This window comes from Felis catus, chromosome A2 (assembly GCF_018350175.1).
Source record: "Felis catus isolate Fca126 chromosome A2, F.catus_Fca126_mat1.0, whole genome shotgun sequence".
Classification (NCBI taxonomy): domain Eukaryota; kingdom Metazoa; phylum Chordata; class Mammalia; order Carnivora; family Felidae; genus Felis; species Felis catus.
The window spans coordinates 167,962,461-167,985,302 of record NC_058369.1 but is presented as its reverse complement, the minus strand read 5'-3'; the positions used below and the strand labels follow the sequence as shown (position 1 = coordinate 167,985,302).

Here is a 22,842-nt window from a genome sequence, read left to right as displayed (position 1 = left end):
CTGGGAGGTCTGAGATCCAGGCGTCTGAAGCTCCCCCTTCCTGCCTCTTCCTGCTCCTGGGGGCCCCAGGCATCTCCGGGCTCGTGGCTGCGTCACCGGGTCTCAGCCTCAGTCTCCACGTGGCCGCCTCCTGTCAGGGTCTGTGTCTCATATCCCCCTCCTCCTTCCTAGTACACCTGTCACTGGATTTAGGGCCATCCTAACGATCCTCACGATCTCGAGAGCCTCAGCTGGAATTGGGGCCACAGAGACCCGGTTTCCACACAAGGTGACAATGGCAGGTCCCGGGTTAGGATGTGGACATACATTTCTGGGGCCACCATCAACCCCTGCAGATGCCATGGGATCTTGGGGAAGGGCTGGGCAGGCAATCAGCTGTGGTCAACTGGGGGCAGCAGGAGACCGTACTAGACTCGGCGAGGACGGCCTCGTGGCCCAACTGGTCCTGTGTCCCCGGAGCTATGAATTTGTCCCTCAGACTGCTCTACTTTCGGCGCCTTCTCTTCAGAGCGGTCAGTCCCTCCCTGCTGCTGCCTCCGTCACGACTCCAGCCTTGCTCAGCGCGCACCTGAGGTGGACGGTGTAGGACCCGCCTAGAGCAGGGACAGCAGGCCGCGTGGGGCGTCATCTGTCCTGCCAGGTGGTCAGTGAGGACCTATGCACACTCTCACAGGCTGAGACTCTGGGCTGGTTCCTCACTGGCTGCTCCCTAAGCCCTGATCCAGGCGGGTGAACGACAGGAAGCAAGGACCCGGGACTCCCAGACCCAAGGGTGATCCTATCAAGTGACAGCCACCATCAGGTGGGAGAAGATCCGCCAAGTGACACGTGACCACTGCTCACCATGGACGCGGTCCTCAGGCCAGGCCCATCACTGGCCCAACCCCCCACTGCTGATGGCAGCCCAGCCCTCGAGCCTGGCAGGAAAGCGGCAGCCAGCCGTCCTCTCCTGGGAACTGTCTGCATCCAGGCCAGGCTGGCCCTGCCGGGCTCCTGCGATGCCACGTGCTCTGCCCTCAGCACCAAGCCCAAACCAGCTGTTGCCGGGGGCTGCCTCAACCCGCCCTTCCCGCCGCCCCCCCCCCCCCAGCAGCCTCACCTCCTCCTGCTCCGCCCCAAATCCTCCCCTCCCTCGGGTTCAGCCTGCATCCCACACCTTGGTTTAGGCCGTTCTCCCTGCCTCAACATGTGCCTGGCTGCCTCCGCCCTCCAAAACCCACCTGCAAAGCTCCCCAATCCCCCACCGGCATGTGCCCCTCTGAATTCCTCCTGCGCTGAGGCCATAACTGGGGGCGTACCAAGGGTAGGGCTAGGGGTGACTTATCCTGCCTGGGGACAGGGGGCATCACTTCTTGTCCCCTCTGCAGGGTGGGGGTGCAACTCATACAGCTATGTCTCCAACATGCTTCATGCATGTGGGACACAGTGTGCATTAGATGGGTGGACAATGGGTGGGTGTATGGTGGGCAGATGGACTGGTGGATGGATGATGGATGGATGCATGGGTGGATGGGTGAGTGGACAGATGGATGGGATGGATGGATGGATGAATTGGATGGATGGATGGATGGATGGATGGATGGATGGATGGATGAATGGATGGATGATGGATGGATGCATGGGTGGATGGGTGAGTGGATAGATGGATGGGTTGGTTGGATGGATGATGGATGGATGGATGAATTGGATGGATGGATGGATGGATGCATGGGTGGATGGGTGAGTGGACAGATGGATGGGTTGGATGGATGGATGGATGGATGGATGCATGGATGCATGGGTGGATGGGTGAGTGGATAGATGGATAGGTTGGTTGGTTGGTTGGTTGGATGGATGGATGGATGGATGGATGGATGAATTGGATGGATGGATGGATGGACGGACAATGGGATGGATGGACGGTGGGTGGGTAAATGGATGGATGGATGGATGGATGGATGGATGGATGGATGGATGGATGGACAAATGGGTGGATGAGTAGATGGATGGGTGCATGGATGGATGAATGGATGCATGCATGCATCAGTGGATGGGAGGATGGATGGATGGGTGGGTGGATAGATGGATGGATGGATGGATGGATGGATAGTGGATGGATGGATGGATAGTGGGTGGGTGGGTGGGTAGGTGGATAGGTAAATAAATGGATAGACAATGGGATGGATAGATGGGTGAGTGGATGGATGGATGAAGGACGGATAAGTAAATGGATAGATGCGTGGATGGATGGTGGAAGGATGGATGGATGGACAACAGGATTGATGGATGGATGGATGGATGGATAGGGGACGGGTGGATGGATGGATGGACAATGGGATGGATAGATGAGTGAACGGATAGACAATGGGATGGATAGATGGATGGATGGATGATGGATGGATGGATTGGATGGATGGATTGGATGGATGGATTGGATGGATGGATGGACAATGGGACGGATGGATGGATGGTGGATGGATGGATAGATGGATGGGTGCATGGATGGATGGGTGGATCAACGGATGAATGGATGCATGCATGCATGAGTGGATGGGTGGACGGATGGGTGGACAGGTGGGTGGATAGGTGGATGGATGGATGGTGGGTGAGTGGATGGATGAGTGGATGGATAGATGGACAGATGAGTAAATGGATAGGTGCATGGATGGATGGTGGAATGATGGATGGATGAATGGATGCATGCATGCATGAGTGAATGAATGGATGGATGCATGGGTGGATGGATAGATAATGGGTGGATAAATGGATGGATAGATGGACAGATGAATGATGGGTGGGTGGATGGTTGGATGGATGGATGGACAGATGATGATGGGTGGATGGATACATGGGTGCATTGGTGAATGGGTGGACTGATCCATTGTTGGTGGCCTCTCCTCCACTAGACCAATGGCAGTGGGGACCTGGAAAGAGTTGGTGGCAGAAGCTGGCCCAGGAAGAGAGAAGTGTGACCTGGTTTCCTGCCTTTGTTGGTCATCCGGAAATTAGGCCTGCGTTACCCTGGGAAATGAGAATGTGGAGTAGTTGTGTTGCCTTCTCATCCTATCTGTATGGCCCCTCAGTTTCTCCCAAAGGATTTTAATGTCTCTGGTCCCTAAGAGTAAGCTGACCTCCCTCTCATGGCATATCCTACGCTTCTGGCGTCACATGGGGACCCTCAGTGCTCTTCTATGGGATGGGGCGTGCACAGGCCAGAGCTCTCTGCTGAGCCGTCTCTCACGCGTGCGCACCAGGCCCAGGCCGGCACCCTGGAATTACTCCAAGTCCTGGAACAGCCCTGGTTAAACACACACACTCGTCACAATCATCAACGCTGGCATCCCTCTGGACAGGTGGTATGACATCCAGGGTGTCCTGAGATGTGGCTTCGGTGGATGGACTGCAAGAAAAGACTGAAAATCTCCAAGTTCACTGGTAGACCAGAAAGAGAAAGTAGTCGGCCACTGTGGGGTCTGTCCTTGGAAAAAGCCAGAGCCCTGGGAAGGAAAGGCGTTTATCAGGATTTTCATACAAGATGCACCTCACAGACCCACAGCGGACCTGGAAAAATTGGTCTTCATAGCACCCCAACCAAGAAAGCAGAGAGAGAGCATGCTCAATGCGTGTGGGGGGAAGGATACAGTGCCTAGGGTTTGCTCGGGAGGAGCAGAAGCCTTGCATCAAACAGCCAGATCCCACCGTGCCCAGCTCTGTGGCCTCTGGGAATCGTATGGGACATCCTGAGGTCTGGGCCTTCCTTTGTAAAAGGACAAGGAGAAAGCCAAGCGCCCTCGGTGTCCCTATACTGTAAGCCTCCCTGAGAACTGTGGCCTCACAGAAGGCGGGCCCTGCCCTCTCCTGAGGGCCGCTGGGCTGGGGCCTGCTGCCCTGGGGTCACGGGAGCAGGGCGGTGGGGGAGGGGGGGAGGCAGAGCGGGACAGGGAAACGGGGAGTAGGCAGTGGACTGGAGGGTCCCACCCCTCCCCTGCACCCCGGCCCTCTCCCATCGGGCTCCATCAAGCTGGGAGGGGATGTCCCCAAACCGGGCCCTCAGTCAGCGAAAAACCAGGGTTCCTGTGAGCACAGCCCCACCCTTCCAGACCAGACGGCTGTCTGCCACCTGTACATCAAACTCACTCTCAGGAATGGGAAGATTCATGGTCCTGTGTCACCGTGTAATGGCTAGCCGGTCAGAGAAACAACAATTTTCATGCCATAAAAGCTGACTTCCGTTTGTTCACTAAGAATGAATGCTGTCGATCAAGCGAAACCTATAAAAACCTCAGAGACAAAGGCAAAGAATTAAGGCTGACGCACCGGCTGCTGCCAGCCATGATTAGCCTGTCCGTCGCCCGGGCCGGGGGCGCAGGAGCCACACGGGGGCCAGAGCTGCGGCATGGAGGGCGGGCGGGCATCTTCGGTGACACCCCTCATCCCTCCGGAGGTGGCTGCCTCGGTGCCCCTGTGAGAACAGTCCTAACTTGTGACCAGACGCCGGACTGGTTTGGGGACGAACATCGATGGTGTCCGGGTCCACCTGAGAAGCGGCGAGTCAGGTGCAGCAAGGAGCCAGCCTGCCCCTCCAAGAGCGCGTCTCGAGCTGGGCCACGGTGATGCTTCGGCTGGTGACAAGGAGACGGAGGCACCTGCCTTAGCACCCACGCCACGTCAAGTTCTAGAACCTTCCCCCTGGCAGCTGCAGGGGGCACAGCCCTGGGAGGGGGCTCTTGGCCATCCCCCATTCAGCTGAGAACCATGTGGACGACACTTCAAAGGGGTGGGGGTGGGGCAGGTGGGGACAGGAAAGTGGGGAGCACCACGGGGAGCACCAGGAAGCGGGAAGCACGAGGTAGCTCTCCGGGAGCAGGCGAGACTGAATAGGACACTTGTGGTGACCCTCTGTGCCGGTCCCGGACAACAGGGTCTGTAGGAGCCGGAGGGACAGGCACGAAGCAGACCCGAACCAGGGAGGCCTGGGAAGGGGCCCTATGCCCGGGTCACCGTCTCCTGCCACCCTGTCCCGCAGCTCCAGGCCCGGAGACACGGGACGCCCAGCCTCCACGGCCTACTTGGAGGACCACGTGAGCCTGGCCTCACTCTTGCCCCAGCAATGTGGGGGCAGGCACCCTCGGAGGAGTGAGCAGACAGAAGGTTCTGCGCCTGGTGGGATGGGCCAAGTCAGAAGCCCTGGGACCGTGATCATTAGCGTCACAGTCTCACCTTTCTCGGAGGGGACTGTGTCATTTTCCCGGTTCTAATGCTGCCCCATGGCTCTGGGAACCGGGTGAGGCCACTCGGGACCCCTGTGTGCCGCCTGTGCAACTTCCTGTGAATACGCAAGGGTTTCAAAATAAACATGCACCAACGTAAAGTGTTTCTTCAAAGCCCTTAATCCTGCTAACGTGGGGGCAGGGGGGGCGGACGGCCCTGGAGTATGTGGGGGGTTCCTCGCAGCCAGGACCACCTCCCCACCTGGTCCCACACACCCTGTCCCCAAATGGGCCTCCTCTCCATGAGGATGCTGGTAGAGGCCGGGCCCCCGGGCCCCCCCTCCCTCCATCACCCTTGATGTTGGCCCAGGAGCCCCCTCCGGGAGGTCAGCAGACAGCAGGGCCACTCTGAGCAGGGGCCCCAGCGCAGGCACCAGCACCCAGGCCCCCGGGATGGCAGCCCGCTTGGGTGGCGGTGGAGCAGGGGTGATGGCGTGAGCTCACACGCTCGCCAGCCCACCCCGGCCCTCGGGGCGCCGTGCGTCCCAGGCAGCTGTGTGGTCCCCCCGCCCCCGCCGGGGAAGCAGGTACTCACCGAGCTCCCCCAGCCAGTGGGCCTCTGCTCGCTGAGGGCAGCGTTACTGGGGACGGCCTGTGGACGTGGGCCGCCCGCCCGCAGGGGTGGCACGCTTGTTCCAGGCGTGGCTGGAAGACGCCACTACACAGACGCTGTCCCCCAGGCGACCGGCGCTGAAGCAGTGAGGTCAAGGGCTTCGAAACTTGCTTCGCGCCCGCTGAGCCACCTGCCTCCCCAGGGACCAACAGCGAATTCTGGTGTGGAAGTGCCTGAGATGCACCCATGAGCCAAACGTGCCCTTGGGAGAGGCTCCAGGTCCGCCAGGGGCCACAGCAGAAGCCCATGGTTTGCAGCGGGACCCGGATCAGGACATACCCCCAGCCAGGAGGTCGCAACAGCCCGTGCCTCCCCCATGCTGCCAGCCAGGCCACTGGGCTCCCACAGGGTCAATCAGCGGCAGTGTGGTCTTTAACAATTCAGGGGCGCCTGGGGGGTTCGGTCGGTTGAGTGCCCGACTTCAGCTCGGGTCACGATCTGGTGGTTTGTGGGTTCGAGCCCCACGTCGGGCTCTGTGCTGACAGCTTAGAGCCTGGAGCCTGTTTCAGATTCTGTGTCTCCCTCTCTGTCTGTTCCTCCCCCCCACATTCTCTCTCTCTCTCTCAAAAATAAATAAAAATCTTAAAACAAATAAAGTAACATTTCATCTCACAGTAATGCAGCTCCCAACCCAGGCTCTTGCCCTAATTATCACTTTATCTTTCATAATTGAAATGACAATTACAGCTGGTTTTCTTTCCGATCGCTAATAACGGTGTAACTAGTGGACATTAATGATGACGGCAAGCCAGCAGTCCAAGACGGCGCTTACGTTTTATTTCTGCTGATAGCACTTAAAATACAGTATGTTTTCATGGGTACATTTTCCACGGTAAGCCGTAATACCAGTCCACACCACCTCCCTGCCAAAGCCAAACAAAACAAAGCACCCCTCCCCTAACAGTCATCTCAGAGTCGCAAAGTTACACTCGTTTCTGGCTTCCACACCCACGACGCCCATGACGCGGCTGGCTACAGGGGCCACGGGGGCCGCTGGCTGCCACATTCACGACAGCGGCATTCTCACACCACGTCAAAGCTCTGCCCCGAGCCCCCATTTCCAAGCGGTGTGAGCTGGCCCTTGTGTTACGGAGGAAAGGCCTGGGCAGGAAGCGCGCAGCAAAGGTTAGGCGCGGCACGGATCGAGTCAGTAGAACCAAAGGGTTAAGAAGCAGCTGATCACGCAAAGAAGTGCAGGAAAGTGGACAGAAAAAAACTGCTAGGAAAATAAACGATGTTTTTAGAGGAGCCAATGTTTACAACTGAAATCTTTTCTTCAGCGCCCTCGTTCCAATCTGAGTGTGTGTGTGTGTGTGTGTGTGTGTGTGTGTGTGTGTGTGAATACTGCACGTGCGTCTCCCCAGAATGACCCAAACGAAGAGCAGAAGGGATTACCGAACAAAATTCTGCAGGGTCCTGTGCATATGCTAATGAGAATCATGGGTCCAAGAGAAAAAGATGGAATTTGCAAAAACTAAACAATATTCGAAGTCAGGTTTGGGCTCCTTGGAGCTTGAAACTCCGGTAAATTTAAGGAATGACTTTATACCTAGAGACTCACCCACGGGCCCCCAGGGAGGCGGCTGGGACACCCCGTAACCCGGAGGGAAGACCCCTGGCGGTGCGGACTCCATGCAGGACGTGCGATGACGTCACCCCGCCCCTAACTACGCGCCAGCTCCAAGGACTCTCCCGCGGGAAGAGAGAAAGGCATTCCGTGGACACACACTCCATCACCCGCCTGCACCAGTCACACCTCTGACGCTACAACAGCTCAGCAGTCGGCATCGTGTTCGACAGTCGGAAGGAAGGAGCCGGGTCCCCGACCCCCTCAGGGGAGCTGCTGTCGGATTTGGGGCCGGGAGACGCGAGGACAGTGCGGACAGGCTCCGCCCACGACCGTCACTCCCGTCTCCTGCCGTCCCCGAGCCGAGAAGCTGCGGTGTGGGGACGGTGGCCAAGCGGTGCCGCTACCTAACTCGTGCGCGCCTCGCACTACGGCACGGGGCGGGCCGGGCGCCAGCTCCGGCAGCAGGCGCGCGGCCGCGAGTCCGCCTAGTGCTTGCCTTTGGTCGATTTCTTCTTCTTGGACTCGTCCCTCTGCTTCGGCTTCTTCCTCTTGCCACCTTCTTTGAGTCCTAAGGAAACACGGCTTGTGAAACACTGTTCCGAAGGGCAGCGGCGTCCCCACCAAGAGGCAAGCGCTTCCAAACACTCGCCCACGTTAACACGGGACAGTCGGGCTGCCCCCACTTCTCCCCAGGCCACATCCACAGCGTGACCGACTCTTCAAACCGCAGAGTGACATCTCTGACGTTGTTCAAAGAGCATCGGAGCCACGCGCCCAGAGGGGGGCGGCACTGAGCCCACGCTCTCCTCTGCTCACCCTGCCCCTGACGACCCCACCCTGCGCCCCACACAGCCCTCACACCTGCACTCCCACATCCCTACGTGGCCCTCGCCCCTGCGCCTCTGGGCCCCTAGGCAGCCTGCACCCCTACACAGCCCTCACACCTGTGCCCCTACACCCCTGCACCCTTTACAAGGCCCTCGCCCCTGTGCAGCCCTCACCCTTCTGCCCTCGCCCCTCCACGGCCCTCACGCCCGTGCCCCCACACCCCTGTGCCTCCACACGGCCCTCGCACCCCTGTGCACCCTCGCACCCCACCCGGCAGGGCTGACTCCGCCCTGGGGACAGGCTCCCTCCAGCACTGGCCAGACCCGAGTCCCGTCTGCCGGGACAAGCCCTGCTGTGGGCCGGGCTTGTGTCCGTCCGTGGGCTCTGGGGTGTTCGTCCCCAGGTCTCGCCTGAGGACGCGGACCTTCCGTTTCTCCCGTGTCGACCGCTTAACGTGTGGGAGGCGCCCCCTCGAGGTTTCGTCCAAAGGGCCGGAAAGGAAGCGGCCGAGCACCTGGTGCTCCGTCGGTCCGGCAACGAGCTAGGAGGGCCCTCGGCTGAGCCCGCAAGCGGGCTGGATGCCGGATCCAGGTGACGAAAGCTGCATTTACACGGCCAGTCCTTCACCGACCCACGTGACCCGCCACGTTCCCCCGCAGCCTGGGCATCGCGGTGTCTCACCGGGGCTACCACATGGGCCCGGGCCAAGCATTTGGGAAAGCCGCCGCGGAGTTCTGAGCGGGACGAAGGCGAAGGGCTGACCCCCCAGTGGGGCGAGGGCGGGGCTCACGCACAACCTCGCCTGAGGCGAGTCCAGGGAACGGGGCCCAAACGCCACGATCCAGGGCACGACGGAGGGGGAACAGCCCCAAGAGTCGAGCAGGAAACCAGAGCCGGTCTGGGGACGTGTCGGCGTGTCCTGTATCGGATGTGACTACCGGTCGGAGGTACCCGGTCTTCCTGGAGGAACCTCCACAGGGAACGGTTCCCACGATGGGCCCCCACGAACACGCAGGGAGGAGGGGCCAGGGGCCGCACGTGTGCGTGGCTGGAGGCCCGGCCGACCGCAGGGCTCCTTGCGCAGGAGCCGCGGCCTCACGGTGGGCATGACGTCTCAGAGGCTCCTTGCGCAGAGGGCGACGGTGGCCTCCCCTCCGCCCGCCAGACTCAGTTACTCGGAAAATAACCCGAGAAGGAGAAAGAGAAGAACGTGCTGACCTACCACCGAGACACAGGCGCTCCTGTCCGAGGCTCGGGGAAGCCCACCAGCGCCAAGAGAGACAAATGCCGCCGCCCGGGCCACCTTTGCCGAGACGACCGAAGGTGGCGGAGAGAAGGACCCAGAAGAACACTGCGGGCCGTGGGGCAGGCTGCCAGGGCCTGTGAGGCTCTCCTGCCTCCACCACGGAGAGCCTGTGCCCCTGGTCCGGTCACGAAACGCTAACACCTGACCCAGAAGGGACCCCGAAGCCCCCGCAGCCCCAGCCCCTCTCCCAGAGGGCACTTGTGGTTGCGGCACGGGGCGGGGAGGCAACTCCTCGTTCCCATTCCCTGTTACAATGCCTCTCTTGCTACCAGACATTTTAAATTTTAAGATGATGACAGAAAAGTAACTTGAGACAAACTAAAGGGATTTCGGCTCAAATGACAAGATTCGGGGGTGTGGAGCGTGTGCACCTGTGACCGGCCCCTGCTGAACACATCCCACCCGGCAGGTGCCTGGCCCGTGCACCTGGGGCACATGGGGGACACCGACCAGCCGGAGGCCTCGCGGCCCCAGGACCCTCACATATACTGCACACAAGCACCCCTTTTGAAGACAGCTGCAAACCGGTCGCAGAGCCTCAAGGTGCCCGGGGGGGCTCTCTGGTCGGTCTGGAAGCAAGTTCCCAGAGCTGAGCCAAGAAAGTTTTATCTGCCCCAACTGCAGCCACTGTCTGCTTGGGGATCCTCTTTGGAATCACACAAGGGAACAGATGCTGGATGGGAACCCCCTGCCCTGACTCAAACATGTCTACACAGGAGCTGCACGCATGCCCAGGGCTCCAACCAAGGGAGCCAAGTGCTCGGGGCGGTGGGGAGGCTTCACAGTGACGGGCAGGCCCCCTCCCAGGTCCCCCCCCCAAGCCACACCCATGGCGCAAACCTTGAGGGGAGTCAGCAACCACCCAGCAGGGCGGTGGGGGGGTCAGCTCCTAACCTCCGCAAAGCGAGCTTTCCCTGAGGCCCCCCCAAGACAAAGCAGAGCGGGATTATGAGGAAAGAAACCCCCTCGGATGCTCAGGGATCGAAACTGCAGAACAGAGGGACGCCCGTGCAGGGGTGTGAGTTGGAGGCCTGCAGCCACCACATCGCACAGACAACGTGAGCGCGGCCGGGGTCTGCGGGGCATCGGGTACATGTGGGCCATCGTAAGAGTCACTGGCGGTTTCTTACCGGGTCCTGTGTTCGGGGAAAAGCCTGCGGGAGACGGCCCCTCGGCCACCTGAAGCTCAAGGCAGCGAAGACGCGGTAAGACCCCCCGCCTCTAGAGAGAAACGTCTGAAAGCCCCGGTGGGAGCTGCGGGCAGAGAAGCAGGTTAGCCGCCTGGGTTAGTATCGCGCCCAAGCTGCCCAAGCGGACGCAGGCGTGAGATGCGGGGCACACGTCCCATGGTGCCACGCTGCCCTCTGCAAAGCCAAGCGTCCCACAGCGTCCTGGGTAAGGCGCCTTCTGCAGGCCAAACAAAGGAAAAGGGAAAAAGGGTCAAGTTTATTCTTTCGTTCGTGAAGTCTTCTTCTTGTTGAATAATTTTCCTTCCACACAGTTCCGTGCTCTTGGGGCACCCGCGGCGCGGGGGATCCGCACGGGACAGACGCTCAGCCACACCTTAGGACTGACCGGCTCCAGGCGACACGGGGCAACACGAGGCGCCCGTGTCCTCCAAAATGAAGCAGGCACGAGTGTGACGGGGGCTCGTCGTTCCGTGGAACCGCGAACGACACGGTGATGCGGCAGGCCGGTCCGCACCGCCCTGCACCTGCGCCGCCCACGGGAGCCGGGGCCACAGGGCCGCCACGCCTGTCCCTGCGCACACACTGCTGTCCCAGCGCCGCGTCCGCACGCACCCGGAATCGGATCGGCCGCGTCCTCCACGTGGGAGAGCCTCACAGAAACGACGCACGCGGCGCCTTGAGGAGCGCGGGTCCAGCGAGAGCTCGCCTTCAGCCTCAAAGGATCACTTCCCCGCGCTGCCTCCCAGCGGGCTCCGAGGGACCCCTCCGTGGAGCTGCGGTTCCAGCCCCGAGGTGCGAGCAGGGGCACCTGGGGAACCATGCTCCTTACTATGCGGCGTTCTTAACAAGAATTTCCCCGAGGCTTGGAAATGCGGCAGGAAGCTGTTCTGCGGCCCCCCGGGCCCCCACCCGGAGCACACCGGCGGTCCTGCCCGGGGCGGCGTGGGGAGCTCCCGGAGGGGCCCGCCTTCGTTACTGGCTGGCGTCCGAGTCGGCAGCGTCGGCCAAAGAGCCGCAAGCGGACTGTGCAGAGAAGCAAAGCAGCCTGCTGGCAGGAAGCACCCGAAGGTGGCGGGCGGCCCTGAGCCGGCTTCCCGTCCAACTGTGTGATTCTGTCGCACGTTCTTCTCAGCCTGTGGACCCTTCCTCTGGGGCGGCTACACCGTCTCCAGTAAGGAGGTCACCCAAAGCGCCTGGCGTGAGCTCCCCAGGCGTCTGGAAGGAACCGTGTCTTCACCTCTGGGGCGTTTAACTCTGACACGCTTCCAGACCTCACACCCTGTGGCCCAAGAGCATCAGAAAGTCCTCGGGGGCGGGGGGGGGGACGGGCTGAGCTCCAGGAACACAGCCTCCCAGCCTGTCCGTGGCCAAGGAAAAGGGTCCGGTGACCGGGAAGTCCTGTCACCCGCCTCTCTTGCGTACAGACTCGTGCCAAGGATCATCAGGCAACTCGTTTTCCGCACACCACAACGCCTGGTGGGGACCCGATGGTACAAACGGGCAAAAACGTCTCCTCACGTTTTCAGGGACAAGAATCAGCCGTTTCTTCTACAGGAAGAAACGAACTCCCGACTCTCCTGTGCTCTCGGCAGGCGTGGCCTCTGGGGACCCAGAGCAGCGGGCGGCTTCAGCTGGCAAGGACGGGCCTCGTTCTGAACTCGGGATGTTCCCTTCGGGCCGGGTCTACTGGCGGACATCCTGTCGCAGGAGCCGGCCGTCTGCTTGAATGAGGCTCCGGGGGGCCCACCTCTGCGCACCTCGTTCCTGGGGGCTGGGATGTTCCGGCCCGGTACGTAGGCTCATGGTGTCCTTACGACCCGACAGAGCCCGTTAAGTCACCGTTCCAAGGGCGAGGTGTTCAAGCCAAGCGAACGGCCGGCTCGGCCCCTTGCCCAGACGCCCAAAGACCCCCACGCTGCCCCCCGCCCGGCCTGCCCTAAGACCGCCGGAGATCAGGAGCTGACCATCAACCCCGGGAAAACGTCCACAGGCCCACTCAAGGCAGAAGGAGTTCTGAAGTCACACAGCCCTTTTTTCCAATCACATAGGGAAAGGCGGAGGTCTGCGAACGGTCCATCTGCCTGTGGTAGCACCGCGCCACGGCCCAGCCGGCGGCCGGGTCTGCACCGCCCCGCGTGGCCCTGTGCCGCTGTCCCACGCCCCGTGCGCCTTCGAGGGGGCGGCACGTTCTTTCTGTCCTCCTCGAAACCCTGACGCACCCCTCCGCCTTATCCGAGGAGACCCGGAGAGGCTGGAGGGGTGCGATTCCCAGATAGAAAGTTCTGGGGGGAGAAAAGGGACGAGGCTCATCCTTCTACTTCCCGGCCGTGACGGCACGTCCTGCTGAGGCCCACAGAATTAGCCTGGCCGCATGCCTTCGTGTCACTGCGACACCGGGGAAGGACGGAGGTCTTCTCCACCACAGTCTGTTACGGTCACCGCGGCCGCCTCCAGTGGTGACAACCAAGATGGCCACAGACGCTTCGAACCAAAAGGACGCTGGACTTGGGAACACAGGATCAAAGCTACACGCACAGCAGGACCCGCAGAAGCAATCCAGAATTCCACGGGGACTTCGCCCCAAGGACCCACGGCAAGTCAAGAAGCTGGAGGGGGGCAGAGCCAGGGCTCCGGAGAAACGGGGTCACTCTGCCCGGGGGGGACGGCTGCGTCAGGACCCTCACACGGGGTGCTCTGCTCTCAACCAGAAACAGACGAAGGCACAAGGGGCAGGCAGCAAACGCAAAACGTGTCCTCCCCGAAGCCGCAGGGTGCCCGCAGGTGTGGCGAGGGGCCCGGCGTGTGCCCCTAAGTTACGAAGGCTCAAGCACATAGTGGAAGCTCACAGAAAGGAGCATTTAAGGTAAAAGCAAAATGTGTCCTCCTCTGCCCAAGACAACATGCGTCATACCGTCGTGGAACACCGGCGTCCCATTTTAATCGGGGGGGAGCTCCCGGGAGGGGAGTCGAGAGCCGGGTGCCTCCCCCCTGCCGCCACCGGGCGCCCGCCCCCGCCCGGCCCCCGCCCGCTCAGGTCAGGACACAACAGCACAGCAACGATCTCTGTCCTCTCTGGTCCTGGGAGGGAAGTGGGGCGTCCCCGTGGGGACGCGCCACACCGGTGCCCCTTTGCACACCTGCAGAGAGCATGAAGGGGTTCCAGGGGCTGCCGGCGGCCCGCTGTCTGCCCGACTCGTCCTCCTCTTCGCAGACGGGCGGAGACTGGTGTTTGGGCAGAGCGGCCGGCCCGTGTGACCTCGGCGAGGGGCCGCTGGTGCTGGCCGGCTGGGAGGGCAGCGCGCTCTGGCCTCTGCGAAGGCGCTCTTCCTGGAGGGCGGCCTCGTCCGCCACACCTGAAAGCACAGGACGGGCAGGCGTGAGCTCACACGGACCGCTCCCCTCCTCCTGTCCCAGGGCATCCGGCTTCCGGGGCAGTGGGGGGAGAAAGGGTCTTACCACAGCCTCTGCACGGTGGGGGCCTGACCTCAGGCTCCGCGCCCGCCCCTTCACGCACACCAGCGACTCCCGGATGCACGCCCGACCTTCCCAGGAGGGAATGTGTCCCACAGCAATCCCTGCCCAGGGGCCGGGCCCCCCAGGAGAATTCATTCCATCAGAACCAACCCGGCGGTGGCAGCCTCCCGCCTCCTTCCCGGGCACCTCCTTCCCGGGCACCTCCTTCCTGGGCGGCCTTACTTGTGGAGCCTGTGCACACACGACACTGAGGAGGCCGCGGCAACACGTTTCCTGCCAGCTCAGAGCCGAGGCCCCGTGCGCTGGCCATCTGTCGCCCCAGAGACTCGGCCAAGATGGAACAGCCCTCACTGCTCTCAAAGGTGTGTTTCTACCGGTCTTTTAAACAACAGGAAGTAATTCTGCACAACAGGTGAACACCAGGGATACCGTCAGGACAAGCGGTCAGGTTCAAGGGATGATCTCGGGCTTCATTCACCGAAGGCTTTGGACCACCGGGCACGCATGCCAGAGATACGCTTGACATGGGGAACGAAGCTGTGAAACTGTCCGCCTGATGGGGAGGGTGGACCATGTGGGGGCATTCCCGGAGCCTCTTACCAACCCTCCCTTCCAGGGAGGTGGGGGCGTCCACCACCCAGCGAGCAACTCTCACCGAACACCCTCTGTCCGGTACGTACAACCCCGAGCCACAAGAAGCCCCGTGCGAGCGGGAGCCCCGCACGCGCACTCAAGCCCGCCAGCTTTCCCCTTCCCTTCCGTGCCCACAGCCCCCAGCGGAGGAGCACCAGCTGGGGCGACACCCGAAACGCAGCGTGCGGCAAGAGGACGGTCGCAGACGGAGTTGTGCCGATCACAGCCGTTCACACGGGCTCCTCCGGACCCGATGCCTGGCTCAGCGCTGGGAACAGACACGCACCTGTCCCAGGCAACCTGCCTAAATGGCTCTGCAGCCCGCTAAAGCTCATCTCGTGGACCTAACTCCTGAGCCGCGGACACTGGCCCCCAAATCCTGGCGTGAAGTTTGCCCTCACGCAGGAGCGCTGGCCACTGGAAGCAGGGCCACGCTGGTGAAAGGGGCCACATCCGACGGTCTCCCCGCCCCCACCGAGCACAGGAATCACTGCTGAGAAATCCCAAGGCTTCGGGCGGCCTGCATTGTGGGGCTTGAGCTTTAGAGGTTGGCCAAAGCCAGTCCCTGGTTCCTCACGGAGCCTCCGAATCCCCCACGGCTCTGGACGCTGTGGGTGCCCACCACGCGTGCTCAACGTTTTCCGGCGGCCGGACGCCCCGGCACTGCAGCCCAGCCTGGCTCCGTTCCGGCCTACAGCTCGGAGTCTGCAGCCCCAGGGTCCCACCTGCAGGCCCCAACAGAAACGCTGCTCGTGGAGCCGGGTAACCAAGCAGACCTCCAGGCTGGAAGGGGATGCCCGCCGGTCCCGGGTACACGGCCGGGAGACACGTTTCCGGTGAGGCCCTCTGACCCACTGCAGGTTCCTGAGTCCAATCTGATGACTAGGCTGACAGCGCACAGATGCCCTGGGCCGGGCGGCCACATCCCCCCGGATGGGCGCCTCACCCGAGGGCCACCCCGTGCCTGAGCAGGAAGGTAGCCAGCTGGGCGTCGGTGAATAGGGCCAAGGGCAAGGCCAGGGGAACCCTTGTGGGGAGCCCACCTCTGCGGGGTCTGAGAGTCTGAGCTGACATTATGCTCTTCGGCAAACAAACAGGAAGTAAAAACTCCAACACGCAGAGGAGGAGCCATGCGGCTGTTTGAAGGAACCACTGTTACGTGGAGACTCTACTGCAAAACCCGCATTTGAAGTGGGAAGCGGAGAAAGGGGAGCCAGGGCCTCGGTTCCTTCAGGTGCGTAGGCCTCGCGGAGCACTCGGGGAGGGGCCTGGGACCCCAACACCTGAATACTGGCAAATGGGGTGACACCCGACCCCAGGAACAGCTCCGTGCGCACAGAATGTCGCCCAAGCACGTGCTCAGCTCTGTCCACCTGGAAGGAAGAAGCTGCTGGAGCCCCTGCGGCAGCAGGGAGACACCGCTGTGGGGGACCAGTTATCCCTTCCCTGCCCCACACAGTCCCACCTCCCACGCTCCCTACGATCCATAAATATCACACCTTGCGACCAACAGCATAACATCTGAGAACACGTCAACGTCAGCTCTTATGCAAAACATCGGCATCCCTCCATCTGGGCCTGGCAGGGCAGGGGCCAGGCTCGTGGTGGGGGGAGCTGCAGCGCTCCCACCCTGCTAACCGCACCCCGGGAACCCCGGGAACCGAGTCTTCCACACCGGCGACAAGAGGTGGCGTTTCCCCCACGATCTCCACAACCGTTTGGCGTCCACAGCTCTGTGCCTTCGGACGCAACCTCCCCCCCGGGAAGTGCAGGGAACCCATCCGGGCGCGGACGGCTGGCCTCATTTCCGGCACTTACACTGCAGACAAAGTGCACGCCGGCCCTTGGGAGACGGGTCCTTGGGAGCTGGAAGGCCACCACGGGCAGGGTGCGGTCCTGCTGGCCGGTCGAGGGCCGCACAGGCCGGGGGAAGAAGCGCCGGGCCTACGACGCTGTGCTGTTCCCCGTTGTCTTTACTTCCCCAGGCCCAGGACGTGCACGCACACTGGCTTCCAGGGACGCCTTGTGCCCTGCGTTTGCTGTGTGGCTGGAAGACAGAAGTCCCTAAGGTGCTCAGCTCGAGGACGTTCCGAGCGCCCACGTACAGAGATACGGGAAATAGAGATCGTGAAGGCGTCTGTCCCCTGCAGACTGGCCCGCGTCTCCCAGGCCTCTCGGATCCTGACACGCTCAGGGCTCAGAAGGCAAGCAAATCACGGACGCGGGAGGGCACCACATCCAGCGCTGCCGGGAACCCGGGGCAATCAGGCGCGCTCCCTGCAGGACGTCCCTCGGAGGGGGCCCCTGCCCAAGCACCCTGGCCTGCCCACCAGCTCCGGACAGGGGCCCGGGCGCCTGTGTTCCCTGCCTTCCCGAGCCCATCCTCCCGGGCAAATCCTAGCGCCACTCCTGCTCAGGCCTCGCCTTCATGAAGCTTCTTCCCTAGGGCCCCCGCGGCACGGTCCGGGCATCGGGACTTACAGCAGCGCCATAAGGGCGGGTGGCCAGGGTGGAGAGTCAGGCTGTCAGGTCCACAGGGACCCTTGCAGAAACAGTGGTAGGACACGCAGCTGGCACCTGTCCTTCTGGTGCACACGGTCGACCCTTAAAGGGGACACGGTGACTGGGCTTGTCACGCCACCATGAGCTCCCAAGGTCCTCGGGTCTGCAGCAGGGACAATCAAGTCACTGACCCCACAAAGTTCCCACAAACTTTACGGTGTCTCAGGCACCAGGAAAGATGATTTGGGGAAAGCAGATAAAGAAAGGGAATGAGAAGCAGAGATTAAATCACGGTCTCACCCCAAAGGTCTCACTGGATCCTTTCTGCAGGACTCACTGAACCCGCCATGTGCACAGTGGGCTGGCGGCACTGACAAGAGGCCACCGTCCCCCACCTGTTGGTGAAAGGGGATTCGAGGGCTGGTTTTGATCAGAACGAAGGGCACAATCGACCCGAGACCCAGGGCACCGCCACCCTCACGCCGGGGCGGGAAGCCCGCTCCTCCTCCCGGGCTGGGAGCTGTGCGGCAGACTCCACGCCGGCCGCGACCTGTCCCCCCCCCCGCCCCCCCGGCCCGCTGCTTCAGAGACACGGGGACGTGGAGAGGGAGTCCGAGAGCATCTGGAACGAGGGATGCCCGCGCCCGGTGTCGGGACGAGCCGCCGTGACAGAGTGGCAGGTCCCGACCACACACTTAACGTGCTGTGCAAGGAACTCAACCCGTCATCGGGATGTCACCTGCCCCCACCGCGTGGGGACATGACAGGGAGCTTCTGAGGGAGGGCTAGTCCCACAGGATCGGAACCCGCCTCACCTCCCCTCAGTTTTAAAGCGGCCTCGTTTGCCTCCCTCAAACTGAACACAACCCCTCCCACCGAAGCCGGAGCCTGGGCCAGCGTCCCTGCCTCCCCGCCACTCCCAAAGCCTCTGTTCTGACATCGCGTCCAACCACAGCCCAGCGAGGCCCAAGTGCTGGGCCAGGGTGGGGGGTGGGCAGGGGTCTCCCACGGCCCCCAATTCCCTACTCCAAACTCAGGGACACCGCTGGGCACGATCGCCCTGGAAGAAGGGACCCAGCACCGACAAACCTCTCACAAAGCCACACGGTTGTCCGGCCTAGCTTACAACTAGGAATGCAAACCAAACAGTGAGCACTGGGCCTCCCGTCTCCTCCCCCACACCCCATGTCACTTCTAACAGCCAGCCACATTTTTCACTTCTTCCTGTTCTGTTCTGTACTACCACTGACTAGGTCGTCCTCTTCTGTGGAATTTACCGTGAATCCTTTAAACAATCTGACTTGACTCTGTACCTTACGAAGGCGCTACAAATTAGCTGGAAAAAACAAGTCCCATCCGGTTCTACGACCCATACCAAATTTACTGTTTTGGTATAATTTCTGCAAGCCTGTCTTCTCGCACATGAATCGGCTAAACTGGGAGTGTTAGTGACAACACTCCAAGCACCCTTTTCTTTTGGACAACTAAATATACCAGAACACATCCTGCCCCCGTAGCACCAAGTTAACAAATTTAAAAACAAAAACACGGTCTGCTGGTCTCCGGGGCCAAAGCACATGAACTCAGCAGGAAGCTATGGAAGGCACGCTGGGCAGCTGCCCCGAGCACACAGCCGGCCCGGCTAACGCCCGGCACTCTCCCCAAATGGAGTCCAGATACAGTGAGTGTGCTCTGGGTTGATAAGATGCAAATGAAAACAAACTTCCATAGATAAAAACAGAACCACTTTTCCCAAATATGTACAATCCGAGAGGCCTTGGCTGCAGCTGCTTTTTGGGGGGATGGGAGAGCGTTAATCCCATACTCACTCAAATCATGAATACCACACATGCAACGTGAGATGACGCACACATCCAGAAATGCGCCACCGGCCCATCAGAAGACTCTCTCAGGCATCAGGGCCCGGAGCGTGCCAGGCCCCGGAGACCAGCGTGGGACGAGGCCCCCGTTCTTACAAAGCTCGGGACAGGACACGCGTAAACACTCGGCCCCACGATGAGGTCCGGGCCACCCACCTCGTGCTCCGCCTATATACAGCACAGACGGCCAGTGTCCGGATGACAAAAGTGAGCAGAGCCGAGGAGAGCCAAGGGCGCAGTCCCTGCAACGGGGACACAGAGGGACACGGGAAAACCACAGGAGGCGGCGCACGCCGTGACGGGACTCGGACGTAGAACGGAGCGGGCGCGGAGAAGCGTGGGACAGGAACTGGAAGCCCGGGCACGAGACAAATCCTAAAACGTCTCCTAAGCCAACGGAGCCCCTGAGCACTTTTCGACAAGGGGACACCGGAGTTCCAGCCGGCAGGTGGTGGGCACAGTGACGTGCGCAAGACAGAGAAGGCGGACAGATGAGGCTACTTGCTGAGGGACTGAAGGACTAGTTCCCGAAACAGCTGGCCAGAGTCTAAGCAACACAGTGCCTGTCATGTCACGTGAGGGGAAACCGAGTCACCGTGGCGCCCGGGCTCCAGCAGGGAGGGCCGTGGAACACAGGAGGGAGAACACGGAAGGAACTCCTGCCCAGCCCCTCCCCACGGAAGACAGAGCACGCGTGAACCCACGCTAAGGGCCACCAAAGAGCCACTGACAAAGGACCAAAGATCCCGGGAGCCCCAGTGCTGCCGCCTTCCCCACCAGGACCGCAGCTTAAAACAAGTATTATTTTGTTAAAAACCGAGGCCACGGCCTCTTGACCGTCCGGAGGCCCCGCACGCAGGCCTCCACGGTGGCTGCCGTCCCCGACCACACCTCCCTCGGCCGGGACCGCGGACCGCGCGTCGCCGGAGGTCCTCAGTGGCCCAGGCCAGCCGGGTGTCAGTTACCAGCGGCACCTTAGCAGCCGCCTGATAAACACGGGGTTCGGTTACTGCTCCAGATTCTCTGCGCACCGGCCAGGCCTCGCAGGGGAAGTTTCCGTCGCACGGTACCCCCGGACGAACAGCACGTGCGGGCCGGGGCGGAGGGGCCGGACCCCACTGACCGTCTCAGTGTCCCAAGCCTCGTGTGCAAAGCGGGCAAGGCCACAGATCCAGGCCACGGGGCTGTCGTGGGAGTGAAGCTGGCGGTGCCTGCAACTCGGGTCTATCAGCTGCTTTTATCGTATCATCGTCTCCTCTGCTCGGTTTGAGGACAATGAAGCTGGCAAGCAAGGGACGTGGCGGCTTCATGATCTCATCTGCGGATCGCCTATCCGGATTCACCTGCCTGCGGTCGCTCGGCCTCCCTTCCGGGAGCCGGCCCCGTGACGTGACTGGGGGTCACGTTCGAACGCCCTGCTGGAGACTGCCGACAGCCAGCATACGAACCAAACGCCGCAGAGGACGGAGAGGGGTGCGCGGGAAGAAAATGCTGGGGGGAAGCAGAAGCCCACCCGCGCACGGCCTCACAGCCCCGGGGGTTCCTACAGCCACCCTGAGGGAGGTCTCGGGGCCGCACAACCCTAACTCTAGCAGCCACAGGGCCTCAGGAGGAAGAGATCTGTGTGGGGTGAGAGGGTGTGGGGAGAGGAAAATTCCAGCGCCCTGCTTCCCAAACACCTGACCTGTGATGCGTGTCAAAGGAGCCATGAATGGAGTCCTGTGCGCCCTAAAATCCAAAGGACCCTTCTTTCTGGAGCAGGACTGCCTGCCCTGCGTGGGGGTCCGGTCTTTGGAAACTTACGTCTGAAGCATGACTTGGTTGTCGAGATGAAGAACCTTTGACATAAACACTAAAACAAATCTTGAACAGACACGTCATAGAACGGAATAAGCATCCTATTTCTGTATGTATGTTCATAAAATTGATTTTTCTGAAGACACACACTTCAATCCACATAAAAAGTTGTCCTTTCTGCTCAAAGTTACTCAGTCTTCTGTGAAATACATCTGTTAAGTCTCTCCAAAACCTATTAGATGAGGGTATGTGCCAAGGAACTCCAAGACTTGTTTTCATCACAAGAACACCCCGAGAGCAAGCCCCTGGGCAGCCGAGCCCCCCCCGCACGGAAAAGGCAGGCAGCGCCCCAGATGCCAGAGCGGCCAGCCCCCTGCTCCGACCGTCCCCGTGGGTCCTGGGGGCCCGACGCGCAGCACCCCAGTCCGCCGAGCCCAGCGGTCAGAACCACGCACTAGTAACGCTCCTATGAAATTCTCTTCAAGAGGAAAATTTAAAGCAAAACCAGCAGGGCGCCTGGTGGCTCAGTCAGTCGAGCACCAGAGCCTTGATTGACTTCGGCTCAGGTCATGATCCCGGGGTCGTGGGATCGAGCCCCGCGTCAGGCTCTGTGCCGGAGCCGGCTGGGGATGCTCGCTCTCTCCCCCGCTGCCCCTCCCCCCACTCACAGGCTGGCTCTCTCGAGAATGAAAAATAAGTGTAGAGCAAAAGTGGAGGGCACAGTAATTCTAAAAGTCGGTGACACAAAACCACGAACTAGGTTGGAGCCTTTGCGCCTAGGGCTGCCGTATACCTCCCACCATGCCCTTCTCTCAGGTAAAAGGTGCCCCAGACGGTGCCACTTACAAAGCTCGAGTGCTCAGATTCCATCCCCGGCCCTGGCGTGAGCAGAGGGAAGGCACATGGCTGACCCACACCTGCTGGGTGACAGTACCTCCACACCGTCCAGGTGAACGGCAGACAGTGTGCTGCTGAGTCAAGGGCCTGGTATCTTTAAAAGTCAGTCCTCGGGGCGCCTGTGGGGCTCAGTCAGTTACGCGTCTGGCTTCGGCTCAGGTCATGATTTCACGGTTCATGAGTTCGAGCCCCAAGTCAGACTCTGTGCTGACAGCTCGGAGCCTGGAGCCTGCTTCAGACTGTGTCTCCCTCCCTCTCTGCCCCTCCCCTGTCCGTGCTGTGTGTGTGTCTCTCTCTCAAAAATAAACATAATTATGGGAATGTAAGCTGCTGCAGCCACTCTGGAAAACAGGAGGGAGGTTCCTCAAAAAACTAAAAACAGAACTTCCCTACGACCCAGCAACTGCACTAGTAGGTATTTATCCAAGGGATACAGGTGTGCTGTTCCGAAGGGGCACGTGCACCCCAATGTTTATACCAGCGCTATCGACAGTAGCCAAGGTATGGAAAGAGCTCGAATGTCCATCGACGGATGAATGGGTAAAGAAGATGTGGTATATATATACAATAGAGTATTACTCGGCAATCAAAAAGAATGAAATCTTGCCATTTGCAACTACGTGGATGGAACTAGAGGGTGTTATGCTAAGTAAGATCAGTCAGAGAAAGACAAACATCATATGACTTCACTCATTCAATGAGGACTTTAAGCCACAGAACAGATGAACATAAGGGAAGGGAAACAAATATAAAAACAGGGAGGAGGACAAAACACAAGAGACTTAAATATGGAGAACAACCTGAGGGTTACTGGAGGGGTTGTGGGAGGGGGGATGGGCTAAGTGGGTAAGGGGCACTAAAGAACCTACTCCTGAAATCATTGTTGCACTATACGCTAACTAA

At 60.7% G+C, this 22,842-nt stretch overlaps 1 protein-coding gene across 8 annotated transcripts in view; it reads right to left on the bottom strand.

Annotated features, from left to right (window-relative positions):
• Positions 1–6,617: 6,617 nt before the first annotated feature.
• The window catches only part of DNAJB6 (DnaJ heat shock protein family (Hsp40) member B6), a 69,132-nt gene continuing 52,907 nt past the window's right edge, over positions 6,618–22,842 (bottom strand). For 7 of the 8 annotated variants that reach the window (XM_045053081.1, XM_045053078.1, XM_023250816.2 and 4 more), the window contains 2 exons: positions 13,894–14,109; positions 6,618–8,000 (listed from right to left, as the gene is read on the bottom strand). In XM_045053081.1, coding sequence (XP_044909016.1) covers positions 7,918–8,000; positions 13,894–14,109 — 299 coding nt within the window. In that variant the 3' untranslated portion in view covers positions 6,618–7,917. The remainder of the gene's footprint in view (positions 8,001–13,893; positions 14,110–22,842) is intronic. The other variant, XM_045053083.1, reaches the window with a different exon arrangement.